The sequence below is a fragment of the Helicoverpa armigera genome, chromosome 14, assembly GCF_030705265.1.
Source record: "Helicoverpa armigera isolate CAAS_96S chromosome 14, ASM3070526v1, whole genome shotgun sequence".
Classification (NCBI taxonomy): Eukaryota; Metazoa; Arthropoda; class Insecta; order Lepidoptera; family Noctuidae; genus Helicoverpa; species Helicoverpa armigera.
In genome coordinates, this window is record NC_087133.1 from 3,011,218 (window position 1) to 3,026,005 (window position 14,788).

The window sequence follows — 14,788 nt, forward strand, 5'->3', positions numbered from 1 at the left end:
TTCGACAGGGAAGTATTCCCGCTCAATTCAATTCGCCATCTTGTTAACAGATGGCGATAGTAGTTTATGGTTACATGGAGGCAATGATAGATAAGTTTATCGTTATCACAGCCAATAGTCAATTAGAAAATCTAATTGATATCGGCAACAGAATTGTAGCGCTAAGTAATTCATATGGAAAGACGTTTATTTCATACCTATGCTAATTCATCGGATAAGAGTATGAAGTAGAAACTGTTTGCCTGTTAAACTTTTTGGCTGTAAAACACTAGTTTCAGGATGAGTTTCAGGCTTAGAGTTAGCGAGTTAGCGTTTGTTTAAAAGTACTCTAAAGGTTTTTCAATTCAACACTGCATTTAAGTTAACATCCAACTAATATTATAAAAGCGATTTGTGAGAATGTAAGGATATGAGTTTCTGAGTCTTTCACGCAGAATCGCTGAATTTATTTAGATGAAACTTGAATAATCGGAATAATGATAGGCTAACATTTCATTCGAACTTTTCATAACAGATACGATCTATTAATAAATAAATGTCCTGTGTTCCAGTGGGTGGATCCAGGATCTATCTGATATAGCAGATAATACATGAAAGTAGATGAGGATGCGTAACCCGAAAAATATATACCTAACAATTTGTAATTAGGTACAATTAGGTCGTGAACTCTCAATAAATAAAAAAAAGTTGGGGTATGAATTATTTAAAAGGTCAGGTATAGACGAAAAAATATATCTTGAAAATTATAAGCAAGTAATATCATTTATTTGATAAAAACTATTACTATATTTACAAACTTAAAATTACAAGGAACAGGAACAAGGAATATGAATTATTTCTGAACGTAAAATATGTTGCACTTTGACTTTGACACTGACAACTAGACTTACATTTTTGTCTTGTGTTTTAGGTTAGATTGTGTGATACGTAAACAAAACTGAATATTTTGTAGTTGTTTTCAATAAATCTTATTACGTTTAGGCAACAAAATGAAAAAAGAAGGTAAAATATGCTTCTGCACTAATGAAATGTACTTGTATTCCATTTAGAAATCCTCAAAGCTAATGGATGTTCTTTGATCATTTATAGAAGTTCAAGAAATATTTCTCAAGATACTGAGAGAAGAAGAGGATGTATCAGCCGGGGTGGCCGCTATAAGAACCCTTCTATCTGTAATAGAGAATTACAAAGGTAGGTATTTTGTTTACACCAATCCCGTTCGTACTTACAATAAGCAACTCTTGCATCATCCAAAGCACGGAAGAAAAAGAACTGAAGTCACCTGTTTGTACTTACCCTAAAACATGTACATGTGTACATATGCTTCTTGCATTCCAAGGCCTTGCAGCCAACCTTTCAAACCAGTACTGAGCTATCAGTACTATCTCTGCCAAAAATATCATGGATATAGAAATTCAAGGTCATATAGGAATATGTTTACTAAATATCATCATCCTCCGAGCCTTTTTCCCAATCATGTTGGGGTTGGCTTCCAGTCTAACCGGATTCCGCTGACTACCAGTGCTTTACAAGAAGCGACTGCCCTATCTGACCCCCTCAACCCAGTTACCCGGGCAACCCGATACCCCTTGGTTAGACTGGTGTCAGACTTACTGGCTTCTGACTACCCGTAACAACTGCCAAGGATGTTCAATGACAGCCGGGACCTACAGTTTAACGTGCCATCCGAAACACAGTCCATGGTGTCTAAGATATACTTAGAAAGTACATACAAAGTTAGAAAAGTTGCATTGGTACTTGTCTCATACTTGAGAGGTTGGTTCTTTACCCACTAGGCTACCACAACTTGCTATAACAACATGTTTACTAAATACACATACTACATAATAATTTGCCTTAAATACTGTCCATCGTTTGAGCCTATAGAGACTGTTGATAATTAGTAAGTTCATACGATAAGCTTGTTCTTCTCTCCAGGGACATAAATGTGTGAAAAGCTCAAATGTCCCATGATTTAGGTATGTTTTAATATTTATCTTACCAGTGGCCACAGTGAGAGAGCTGGATCTGAACCTACAGCTGGCCGTGGACGCCATGAAGCACTGCGACCAGCCCGTCACCGCCATCTCTTCAGGATGTGAACTGTTTATGAGGTTCATTACTTTTGCCAAACTTGATACTAATGTGAGTAGATAAGATTCAACCAGTTTTTTTACAGCTCCATATTATAATAACTGTTCAGTGATTTCAGGATCTAAGTATGTATTAGTAAAAGTACTGATTGATTTACTGTTCTTTTGTTTTATTGTCTTTGTTCTGAATAATAGTACTTTATGTTAGTTCACCATAATTTTAGAAATGTTGTGTAGTTGATACCAGTGGCTGATAAAAAGGTGAAGGAAAACATCTTGAGGAAACCTGGACTATATAGTCTGAAATCACCAACCCGCATTGAGCAAGCGTGGTGATTAATGCTCAATCCTTCTCCGTGTGAGAGGAGGCCTGTGCCCAGCAGTGGGACGATAAATAGGCTGTAACTGTATAACTGTGTAGTTGATCTGTGTCCGTTTGTACTAACTGCTTCGTAAAGTTTGAGCATGTTTCGTAGTTTGTTTTTGTGTGGCAAATGACTAAATTTCAATGTCTCCAAATGTTCAGTAATGTCTTTCACTCGTGCGCGCAATCCACACCACCACTGTTATAAGTTAGAGGGTGAAACTTTGGAGAGAGTGATGGAGGTTAGAGACCTTGGTGTCTATTTTGCGGCCGATTTAAAATTCAGAAGTCATATTATTAAAGTCAGTAAGAAAGCATTTAGAAATTTCGGATTTATCTTGAGACAAGCTAATGACTTTAATAATATGGGGGCTCTCAAGGCTTTGTATGACGTCTTGGTTAGATCTCACCTTGAGTACTGTGCAGTGATATGGGGACCAAGTGAAGCCAAATACAAATTCATGGTTGAGAGGATACAAAATAAATTCACCCGATTTTTGTATTTAAAAATATACAAGGTATACCCCGGCTATCCTCTACTATACCCAACATTATTTGTGTTAGGTATGGTGGGATACTTCAAACTGGAGACTCGGCGGGAAGTGGCACTGGCTGTTTATTTATTTAAAGTATTGCGAGGTAAATTATTTAACTCCACAATTCTTATGGAGCTACGCATGTGCGTGCCGGATGGGTATGTGAGTAGGCGGCGGCGGCCGCAGCTGCTGGCGGTGCCGAGCGGGCGCACCAACCTGCTGCAGCGAGCGCCGCTGACGCGCGCCTTGCGCACGCTCAACGCAGTGTCGAGTAGAGTCGATTTGTTTACTTGTTCGCTGAATGAGTTCACAAGGGCCACCTATAGTATTGTTAGTATTTAAAACTTTAGTAGTGGTATTATTTTTGTGATATTATGTTTAGTTTCGTATGTATAATGTAATTTTGAATTTTTAAATTTTATATAATGTAACTAATTTTGTCGTATTAGGCTAAGTGCCTGTAAAGATTAAATTAGCTGTGTTTTTGATAAATAAATAAATAAATAAATAAATAAACTTTTATATTATTTAGGCTTCAATAGGCAGGCTTTGTATATGTACCTACCTACTAATTATCTTTTATTTATTTATATAAAAATGTTTTCCAGTCATTTGAGGAGTGTGAACAAATCATGCTGCAAAGAGGTCACATATTCCTAAACACCTTACTGGAAGCAAGATCCAAAGTTGTAAAAGAATCAATGCCATTTATCACTGACGGATGTGTAAGTAGTCTACATTATTACTTAAGGCACTTTATATATATAAAAATGAATCTTTATATATATACTTTGGTCCATGCGTTTGGGTTGTTTGGGTGCATGCAATGGCATATCGCATGGAAACAACCTGGATTGCCTGGACCAAATTAATTGTTTAAACATAGCACTAAAGCTGATAATTTGTAAAACCATGTTTTATAATAGGGTTGCAGTACATTAATTAGATTCTAATATGTTTTTCAATTGTCATTTCCAGAGTATATTGACACATTCCCGGTCAAGAGTTGTGTTGCAAGCCATGTTAGAAGCAGCAAAAGCCAACAAAAGATTTAAAGTATACGTCACAATGTCTAGTCCAGACAATAGTGGGTAAGACAATTTTATATTTAAAACAGTAACATTTTTTACTAAATTATTTAATTATTAAATGAATACCTTAAATACCAAAGTTATAGATATCTTATTGTATTGTGATTTCTTGGAGTGAAGTATGTAGTATGTACCTACTTCAAGGACATATAGGCAGGTTTTTTGGACACTTTATTTATAAACACTATTAAAAAATTATTTAACATGTTAAAATCAAACTATCAAGTTAATATTTCAGTTTTGTGCCAAAAACTGTCTATAAAAGCTATTAATCCACCTATTTAAGAGTGCACTCCATAATGTGTAATGTACTTAAATACTAAGATATAAGTGTTATTTTCCAGTGCACTGATGCATAAACAGCTGGTAGCAGCAGGCATTGATGCAACTCTCATCCTTGATGCAGCCATGGGATATATTATGGAACAGGTTGACATGGTCATGATCGGAGCCGAAGGAGTTACGGAGAGTGGCGGAATTATTAATAAAGTAAGTATCATATACATATGTTGGTTTAAGGTATATAATATCTAAGGCCCATTATTGATCATCATCATCATCATCATCTCAGCCATAGGACGTCCACTGCTGAACATAGGCCTCCCCATTATTAATGGTTGAAATAAATAAAAAAATCCTTTAACATTATTTATTTACGAATTGTATTAAGTCTTTAATTTTAAATCTAGTATTTCTGCTAATATCAAGTAATCTTCTGTTCTGTTCAGTATATATTTTGCTACTGCGGAATAATTGGGGAGTCAATATTTATATCTTCCACTTTCAGTCAGATTAAGCCAAATAAAATCATGCCCATTTTATTTTAAAAGTCCTCTTTCATCTGGTTGTCTGTTGTTACTTATTTGAGCTTACCTTTTTTCAGATCGGAACATACTCCCTAGGCATGGCAGCACTAGATCTCAGGAAACCAGTCTACGTACTAGCAGAGAGCTTCAAATTCTCTAGAATATACCCTTTGAACCAGCGAGACTTACCCAACGAATTCAAGTATTTGTCCAGCGTACTGAAATCTGGCAAGGATCTGACGACACAGCACCCACTAGTGGACTACACGCCACCTTTGTATATAACCCTGCTGTTCACAGATATAGGAATGTTAACACCGTCCGCGGTTAGTGATGAACTTATTAAACTGTACTTGTAAATGTTTTTTTTTTTTTTATGTAATATATTGTATTTATAATGTAGATCGGTGAGTGTTAGTTCGGCCATATTTTACCTTTTAAGGTCTATATTCTCAATATTATTAAACAAATAGTAGTGTCATTTTATCACGTGGTAATTATCAATCTCGTCTTCGCCGAAATAATGTAAGGATTTCAGGATTAGGATCGATATAAAAAATACGCAAATCAAAAATGTCTGGCACTTTAATATTGTACGAAATATATTTACATAGTTTTATTAAATGTTGAATTAAAATACTAGACTGCCTATACATTTATATCTCACTTTGTGTTAAAATATCAATTAATAATAACATGCACTTACACTAGGCAAGAAATAAACAATATTACTTAAAATACATAATTGTTACACTATTCTGTGGAAGCATTAAACATATCACAAACATGTCCTTTATTGCCAGAATTCATTAATTATAAACTTATTTATTTAAACTACTTATTACAAAAACTTTAAAAGGTATGTATTGGAAGCACAGTTAATATTTAGGAAGAAACATTCAATTCTTACAATGATATTCGAAAACAGTTTTTATATTCTCAACAGTGAAAAAAAATTTGGACTATCTATACATTTCTAGAACTATAACATGAATATATTATTTTCTAAAAAGTAGAGAAATTATATCGGTATTATTCTTGTTACCACTATATAGGGTCAGGTTATGAATACCAATTCTGTTTTACAATGTTTGTAGCATAAGGTATCTACACATCTCGATTTCAAAGCGTATATTTGCACCACTCTTCATATCTATAACATATTCAGCTGCTAAATCCTACTTTACAGACTCGATAACTTTTAGACAGTACACAAACTACATTATGCTTAACATTGTACTTGAAACGGTACATAATAAGAAGATTCAGTCAGAACTGATACATAAGGTTGTACTTACAAACTATTATGTGCATATCGCTAGTACCATTCGTAAGAGATCAGCGCTTCAATACTACTTATAGAAAGTCACTTTATAGCGTCTTTGCAAAGTACGTATACCTACTAAAAGTGGCTAATGGGGTGCAAAAAGGTCATAAATAATTGCCAAATGATTTTGAGGTGATATTTCAGTAACTTCTATCTAAGAATATATTTGACGTTTTGTCAGCTTTTGGATAGAAAATATGTTAAACTGTTGCATTTATTCCTAACTGACTGATGATTGAAAATCGCCCTTTTAAAGATATTATGAGCTTATGTAGCTGATTGGAAGAATAATGAAGATTGAAAAAATATTTAAGATCTTTTTTGAGTTTGTCGCCCCATTGCCACTTCTAGATATCTCAACTTTTCTACAATCTTTAGATACATAAGAAAATATTACTAAGTTAATTAATTAACACAGATAGTATATTACTACAAATACTTAAATTAATACAGTAATCAGCTGCCTATTGTATTGGAAATGAGTAGATAGAAAAAATATAACTTTTACAAATATTTGTGTTATGATCATTACAAAATCTTATTGTCATAACCCTGGTAGATTTACATTAAGGATAGGAAGACATTATTTACGTCGCTAGCTGCTATTTTATTATTCGAAGTTCGTAAAGATTCCGAAAACAAGACCATAACTCACTTTGCTTAGTCTTTTTAAATTCGTTACGTTTAGGTAATAGATAAGGTTCAAGTTTATTATTTGTGACTTCAAACAATATACCTAACCAAAACTATAATTATCGTTACCTAAAGAGAATATGAATTCGAATTGGCTAAAATAACTTGTCATTTTAGCTTGTGTCAATGCACTTTGCGAAATTCTGAGGTCCTGTCTACCACTTCATAGATCTATGTCAGTGTTACCTGTTGTAAATATTGTCGATAATAGTGTAGATTTGATGGAAGTGTGGCCGCTTTTCTGCCTCGTACTCCCAACAACGAAGCATTAAGGCGTACACGTCTTCTGAACAGCCGTCTGGAGCTGGCATTCTGTAACCTGGAAAGATATTTAAATTATTTAGCTTGAATTTCAAACTTGGTCATAGAGAAGAATTTAGGATAGTTTGTTTTGGATACTTATAGGTGGATTTCCAATATTCTGCCTGTCTGTTGATTTGCTTATTATAGACAGAATTTTGACATTAGCCAATTCCAATAAACAAAACAACATAGATAATAAAGAATAATGGGAACAGGCGTTATTATTCTACTAGTAGTCTGGATCATCTGGGAATCACAGAAGAAAAAAAATCTAGGGTATCCAAAAAATCTACGATTAAACTTTTTTTAATTTTTGGTCAAACCAACAGATCTATAAATAAGTACCTGTATCAATTTTCTCTCGTGCGCGTGAGTTGCTCATGCCGGCGTAGGGAGTGTCGCCCTTGGAGAATATCTCCCACATCAGCACGCCGTAGCTCCACACGTCGCAGAGCGATGTGTATTTACCTGGAAATTTATAAATATAATCTCAATTTAATACCTATTACGAAACTCAAAATAATTAGGACTCACAAAACGAGTCTGGTTAAAGTTAAAGAGCACCTCGACTAAGTTTGTTTATCTCACAAATCATTAACCTGTATTGGTGCCTAAACCTGTTTTTCAAAAAGGCCAGAACACTCACCAAAATTAAGTGCCTCCGGCGCCGTCCACTTAATAGGAATCTGCTTCATGCCTCCCGACACGATATACTCCTCTTCCTCCCTCGACATGCCGAAGTCTGATATCTTGACAATATTATCGTCACCAACCAGACAGTTCCTGGCTGCCAGGTCTCGGTGTATGCAGTTCTTGGATTCCAGGTATCGCATGCCACCGGCCGCGTCTCGGCACATTGCGAGGAGAGATCGCGAGCTCAGACTAGCTGCTCGCGTTCGTAGGAATGTTAGTAGGGAACCACCTGGAAAAAATGGTTTATGTCAAACTTAAAATCATTTATTCAAGCTAGGCTGCAAAATGGCACACTTTTTATCATCTTTGCAAAAGACAACCCCAAAACGCCAGCCCTTCACGTAGGGAGTGGCCCTATGGGATTTTTTTTCAGCAACTGTTTATACAGCACTGAATTTGGAGACTAAATGATTACCTTATTAAGGTGTGTGTAGACACTACTGCATTAGGTACAACATTGCAATTCAAAATGATCATCACAACGTATCTGAATTTTGAATCACTAAAAAGTTTTCTCAGCAATTTCCTGATCTACAATATACTCGTGCTTTTGTGCAAATACATTAAAACATTGTACCTAGGTCGGTGAAATGTAATTGGGCGGTAACGTTAAAAAAGTATAAATCATAAAACTACGACACTTCCATAGCAACATTTCCAGTTATTTACAGTGAAAGCTATCGTAGCTTATATTTAACTCGTGTTTCACCCACCCAGCATGAAATCGGTCTCGACACCCACACGAACGGTTTATAAACATGGTCATGACACATCACACGGATTTAATAAGCTATACCGAGTTTAGTTTCTACAGATTCGTAAATACATTTTAGTAATTGGATCCGTAGATGTGGATTAAAAGCCAACCCAAGGAGAGATAGCCCATATGGAGTCAGATAGCGAACGAAACTATTAAAGACGGTGCCGGAATCTTCCTAGTTCCAAAAATAGGGCGTCCAGACCAGGGAATGTGTTAAGAAAACAATCGACGAATAGCAAATGATTGCAGAGGAATGAGGAATTAGGTCAAGTGGAAATGTCTCCATCAACATAGTCCAAGTTTGTCTCGACCGCCGCTTTTTATTCTACATCCGATGACGCAAGGTTGTTTGTAAAAATACATGCATGTTTATTTTAATAATAGGTACTTTAGAAATGCTGCTGTTAATATTTTTATGACATTGAGTGCAATCCCAGGTGTAACTAATGTATTTTTGACTAATGTTCAACTCCTTACTCCACCAAAGCGGAACCGGGAAGTTTTTCAAAAACCAGTAGAACGTATTTCCTCAAGAATATTCTGAGTGTGTGGAGAAAAAATGTATGAATAACTAATAGAAAATATAGAAATTCTATTAGTACAGAGTCTAGGCCTTAGTTATCATCCACTACTGGCTTCTGACTTAAGCAAAATAGAGCGCAGATTAGCGAAAAGTCGCTGAAGACATTTAGCAAAGGTTCACTCGACCCTGCCAAAAACTTTAAAGGGCCAAAGATGTCTTATGTTCGACCAGCATGAAATAGTCTTATATCTTACCAGGAACAAGTTCCATGACGATCATAATGGGCTGCTTCTGCACCGCTATGCCGATGAGCCGAACAATGTTTGGGTGTTGGTACTGCTTGAGTATTCGACCTTCTTGCAGGAAGGTGCGCTTCTGTTCATCTGGTAAAGCAACCCTGCAGGTCTTCACTGCTACCTCTTGGTTGGTGCTCTTGAGGCGAGCTTTGTATACGTCGCCGAAGTTACCCTGGAGGAAATTGATAACTTGCTTAAGAAATCTAAATTGTACTACAGTAGACGCCAGGAGTATGTTACAGTTAAAGCATCCAGATTTATTTAAGAGGTGTCTACTGATTATTTAGACCTTAATTCTGTCTGTAATAGTCATACGCAAGTAAACCCGACAATTCAATTGCACACTTTCTTTGAAAAAAGCCTACTAAAATGCGCAATAAAATCAGTAATTTCCTCAATTCAACCAATCTCATTAATACTACGTACAGCCACAACGATACGCATACAGTCAATAAATACACACATAAAACTTCTTATCTTTACGTAATAATGCGCAAACCGCCCGATTATTGAATAATGCACCTAATTCTGTGTGACGCATAACTCCTGCATTGTAGTATTGCAATTTGTACCTTATTCAAATATTGCTATTGTGGGTATAGTTGGTACAAACGCACTCAATGATTGTGTCACAATGGTGGTGAACAAATGCACGATTCCTGGTAGTCTTATGACCTTCAATGGTCAAGAAACCCATGTGAACAATTGACATACCTGTCTTCTTAGCAATTTTATATGTATAAATAATAAATATTGACAGACTTCTGTCTTACCAATGGGTATCAATCAAGGTTGCTCAGGTAACTGAGTTGTGGATGCTAGAAAGGCAGTTGTTTCTTGTAAAACAATGGTACTCAGATGCCTCCGATAGGACTGGTAGCCGAACCCAGTAGATAGTTGGGAAAAGGCTAGGTAGACATAGATGAAGGCATAGATAGACTTAGGTATGTAATTGGCACAACTAAGAGCCCAATTGAAGACTTAGAAACGTTTCATAGGAAACAGACGCTTTCAAATGAGTCGTTTTTTTTTTTGGCCAGTTGCGAATTACCAGACGTACCTACCTATCTTCTTCTATTCTCATTTTAAAATGCTTCACATTTTGCAATTGCTAACTCACCCGTCCAATCTTATCCAGTAACTGCACATCATCATTGTTCAGTTCCCAGTTCTCCCTAGGCACGGCGCGACGCAATAGGGCTCCTGATCGCGCCGTAACTGGGACTCCGCTTGTCCTCTGCCAAGCTATCAGCTCGGCGACCGAGGGAAATGCTGCTCCTTCGAAACGGTAGTGACCCTGGAAGAGGAATTGTGAAGTAGAAGAACCAAATAACCATTTTGAAATTGACTAGGGTTAGGACATCGAGTGGTGCAAGGATAAGAGCTTGACCATATAATCTGAAATCGTCAGATCATTATTTCTTTACGTCTATCTTAGGTACCTACAAAAATACCATAGATTGTCTGTAGTTGAGATTGATTAGACGTCTTGGTAATAAGATAGATAATTTCCTTTAGAGTTTATAAGATCAATCCCAAAAATAATGAATATCAAACGAATTCAAGTTCAACGGCCTGCCACTCATACGATCCCGTTTCTTCAAGAACACTGTCTCAATTTGGACATGACAACAGCAATAAAAAAAAATACGAAAACGTTTTAGATATTGAAAAAAAATCAAAAACATATACGTTATGTACCAAAACAAAATAAAGAAAGTCATGAAGATATCATGTTTAAGGTAATCTTGAACTATAAATGCAGACATCAGACTGACTTTGCAATTCGTAGAACCCGAAAATTAATTAATTGAAACGGTGTGAGGCAAAGTAATTCATGAATCATAAAGTTTATAACTATAAACGATTCACTTAACAATGAAACTCCATAATGTTTCGACACAGAATAGCTATTATTATTCTCCTTCAGATTTCGCAGCATCCATTTGCCGAAACTTAGTCGGAGATTTGCATTCAAACCGGTTTGGAACGACTCTTGGTCCATTTACTAAACTAAGAAAAAAAATCTTCAAACAGGTGTAACTAGTGATTTTTTGTGGCACTACTTTTGAAGCCTGAATAGCCTTGCCTAGATGTGCAGAACAGCTATTGAACTTATGTTATCTAACAAGAGAAGAGATAGAGAAACACGATACTTTTATAAGTCTTGAAATGCTATGCCTTACCTCAGGCGTGGTCTGAACAATGAAGTGTTTGTGTTGTCCCCAACACACGGATAACACCAGTTGCCTCGCATGGTTCCTCGTGGTCTCCCGCACCAGGTAGTCTCCGTCAGCCCTCAGAAGTCTCACCACCTCTTCCCGAGGCAGCACTCCGTGGAACCACTCCTGTTCCACCAGAGAACGCTCTGTCTCACTCACACTCACCTGCGAAGACAGGAATATAAATGAGATGGGATATTTTTGGGATTGCTACTCACGTTTACCTGATAACGTGAAAATAGGTCAATTAACCCAGATTTAAGAAAAACATTCAGGTGATTTAGTTCCGTGAAACGTGGTCAACTGTAATATCATTTAATTTGATATTCATGAACTGAATTTTGATTTGAAGTAGCTCAAAGCTACTCGTCCATTAGTAACACGCGCAAACACTTAAAATAAAATCAGTTTCACACGCGATGCACATGCACTCACCTACTTAATTACATAATGCTTAAAATCACACGACAAAACGTAACAATTAAAGCGACAACAATGTTAACGTACGTTCTCGCTCTCAAGTTCAAGTTGCAGCTGCTTGAGACGTTTCTTCCTCCGCGGCACCACGACCGGTGGAGGCAGTTCGCTGTGCGTGATGTACATCGCAAACGGATCCATTACTCAACCTCATTAGCTTCACAACACCGCTAAACACACCGACACTACTTTATTATCTCTTTTATTTCACCACATGAGGCGAACGATACCAGAAACAGGATGAACTTGACGTAAACCTCACGACTGAAACGTACACAGTCTACGCGTAAACAACGATACATTTCTGGAACGTCGTAAGCGGCTTCACCTTGATTTTGAAACTGAGTTTTAAGCAGAGCCTGTGCTATTTTCATTTTATTTGAAATATCATTCCCGACAGAAGTTCGTGCGGTGCACGGTGACGTGAAGTGTTTGCGCTAAAATTAGCACTGACACGTTTTTCCTAACGCTCGTTTCATAACGAATTAATCGTGCCGCTCCAGTGGCGTCGTGGAAGACGAAAGCTTCATGCATCGTACTAACTCCATGCCATGCGTGGGTGAGGGATGTCTCGGTTAGTGGCACTCACCACACTGTTAGAACAACTATCGAGTACTACGCGGCTCTGTCTCCTTTTTTTGAATAGCGTTTTATTATGAACTCGGCAATGCACATAGATATCCACACGTTTGCGCAAGCGGCGTCTCAGGGCTTTGATCCGTCTGCGTTGAGGTACGATTACCGAGTCAGCAGGGCCTTCGCTGCTGCTTCTGTAAGTCTTGGGAGGCAGCGCGGGGCTCGACGGAGCGGACTTGCGTCGGAACGGCCTCGTGAATAGTTTGAAGAACGGTCTCGGTGGTATTATTGAGTGCAGATGTAATCTTAAAACGTCTGCCGAAGCTTTGGACCCGATTGAGGAGCGATCCTGATAATTGAACGTCATTTTTAGCAAGGCCGCTAGATCTATAGTCCATACTGCCATTTGCATCCGTCATGGCTATGTGCAACTTTTTAAATCGCAAAATTCAAATAAACTTTACTTCTTAACCAAAGTAAATTCAAAACAAAACATGCAACGAAACCTACCTGGTGATCAGGGGAACTGCCATCCAGACTATCAACGCCAACGGTCTCAGCCGATAAATCGGGACAACCACTTGGCGCCTCCTCACAGCCGAGTTCAGCCAGCGCCGACCTGATCATCTCCGCTTGTTTGGCACATTTGCGTTCTGCTACACGAAGCTCTAGGAGTTTGATAGGCTCTGAAGTCGTCACTGGTAGGGGTGGCGGTGAATGCCTAAGAAATTGAAGAAGATTTAAATACTGTTGGGGCTAATATTGCTGCGTTGCTTTTGAGATTTTCTTCAGCTTACCTGTCAATGCCATTTACTCCATTAGTCAGTCCTGTATTATTATTTTTGCAGACACCATTCCCTATGATCTCAGGGCCTTGTAACGCTGATTGCTTTTCCCTATTATCTTGCAGGGTGTTCTCCAACTCAGTCAGTTTTTCTTTCAGCCACTCCACAGTGAGATTGTCTACTGTCAACTGATTTGGTTGTAGTTTCCCGCTCGTGTCTTCGACAAGGCTCTCGTCAAAGTTGAACGTGACAGGTGTTGAAGGGGGTGACCTGAAAAAACGGTTGTGGTTATTACCATGTTTCATTGTAATTGTAGGTACGTAAACGAAAGTCGGCAAACTGTTTTTGAAATGACGTGCAGTACCTAAATGGAAATTCCAAAACACACGAGAGATCAGTCCACATTCTCATGATGTATTCAGGAATCTTAATAGCTATCTAAATAGGTAAGCACCTAATTGAAAACAAATTCAAATAATAACAACCATGGATAATTTGTAATGGATTCAATGTATATTCGAAACCGAATTGACGTCAAGAGCGTTTTGTTTATTTTATTCTAACGACTGGTTAAATGCAGTTGCTTATCTAATTAAATAATTTCCTATATAGGTATTCTGATTCACCATACTTGTGACTGACACGAAACTGCTGCAGCGGCCATCAATTAACGAAACAAACAGTAAAACATGCTTTTAAACGGCCTTAAACAGCCTTTGAAAGTAACACACAGTTCCTGAATACCACTGATTCATATCTTCACCTTCGGCTCATCGCTCATTGACAACGATCACTTTTCAACGTTTCGAATGTAGTTTTACTTATTATTAGTCATCAATTAACATTATTTAAGGTCGAATAAATTTAATTTAAAAAGTACCTAATACAGGTTTTGAAACTTCTGGTTCTACGGTACCTTCTTGCTATGCTTAAGGACACTTATCTAAATGGCTACTCTGGCATCTCATACAGGGTTCAAAGATGGTTTAAGCAAATCAGTTTAAAGCACCTACTGAGTTTATCAGTAAAATTGAAATCCTATGTGACTGGGACACACTGGGAGCGGGGTTATTTCCACAAGTTAAAATTCCGTACATGGAATAGTAGCCACTTCGTTGAAAGAAAATGACGACCTCTCTCCATTTTCATTAGGTAAGTAACTTCCTATTTTTTTCATTAAGGGCTGATTTTTCAATCGCCAGATAACTTTTATCTGAGGAATATTTTTAACGTTTTGACAGCT

At 37.3% G+C, this 14,788-nt stretch overlaps 2 protein-coding genes across 5 annotated transcripts in view; one reads left to right on the forward strand and one right to left on the reverse strand.

The window, feature by feature from the left end:
• The first annotated feature begins 841 nt into the window (after positions 1–841).
• LOC110377169 (translation initiation factor eIF2B subunit alpha) lies at positions 842–5,254 on the forward strand. The gene is made up of 7 exons (XM_064037760.1): positions 842–1,002; positions 1,090–1,191; positions 2,006–2,145; positions 3,602–3,718; positions 3,972–4,084; positions 4,429–4,573; positions 4,968–5,254. The coding sequence occupies exons 1-7, from the start codon at positions 990–992 to the stop codon at positions 5,247–5,249; spliced, it is 912 nt and encodes a 303-aa protein (XP_063893830.1). The 5' UTR covers positions 842–989; the 3' UTR covers positions 5,250–5,254.
• A 203-nt stretch (positions 5,255–5,457) lies between these two features.
• The window catches only part of LOC110377167 (tyrosine-protein kinase Fer), a 44,767-nt gene continuing 35,436 nt past the window's right edge, over positions 5,458–14,788 (reverse strand). For 2 of the 4 annotated variants that reach the window (XM_049837225.2, XM_064037759.1), the window contains 9 exons: positions 13,558–13,815; positions 13,271–13,481; positions 12,927–13,109; positions 11,672–11,872; positions 10,606–10,782; positions 9,444–9,657; positions 7,860–8,135; positions 7,559–7,681; positions 5,458–7,229 (listed from right to left, as the gene is read on the reverse strand). In XM_049837225.2, the coding sequence (XP_049693182.1) occupies positions 7,093–7,229; positions 7,559–7,681; positions 7,860–8,135; positions 9,444–9,657; positions 10,606–10,782; positions 11,672–11,872; positions 12,927–13,109; positions 13,271–13,481; positions 13,558–13,815 (1,780 nt within the window). In that variant the 3' untranslated portion in view covers positions 5,458–7,092. Of the gene's footprint in view, positions 7,230–7,558; positions 7,682–7,859; positions 8,136–9,443; positions 9,658–10,605; positions 10,783–11,671; positions 11,873–12,214; positions 12,749–12,926; positions 13,110–13,270; positions 13,482–13,557; positions 13,816–14,788 lie in introns of those variants that run through there. The other 2 variants (XM_049837226.2, XM_049837227.2) reach the window with 2 other exon arrangements.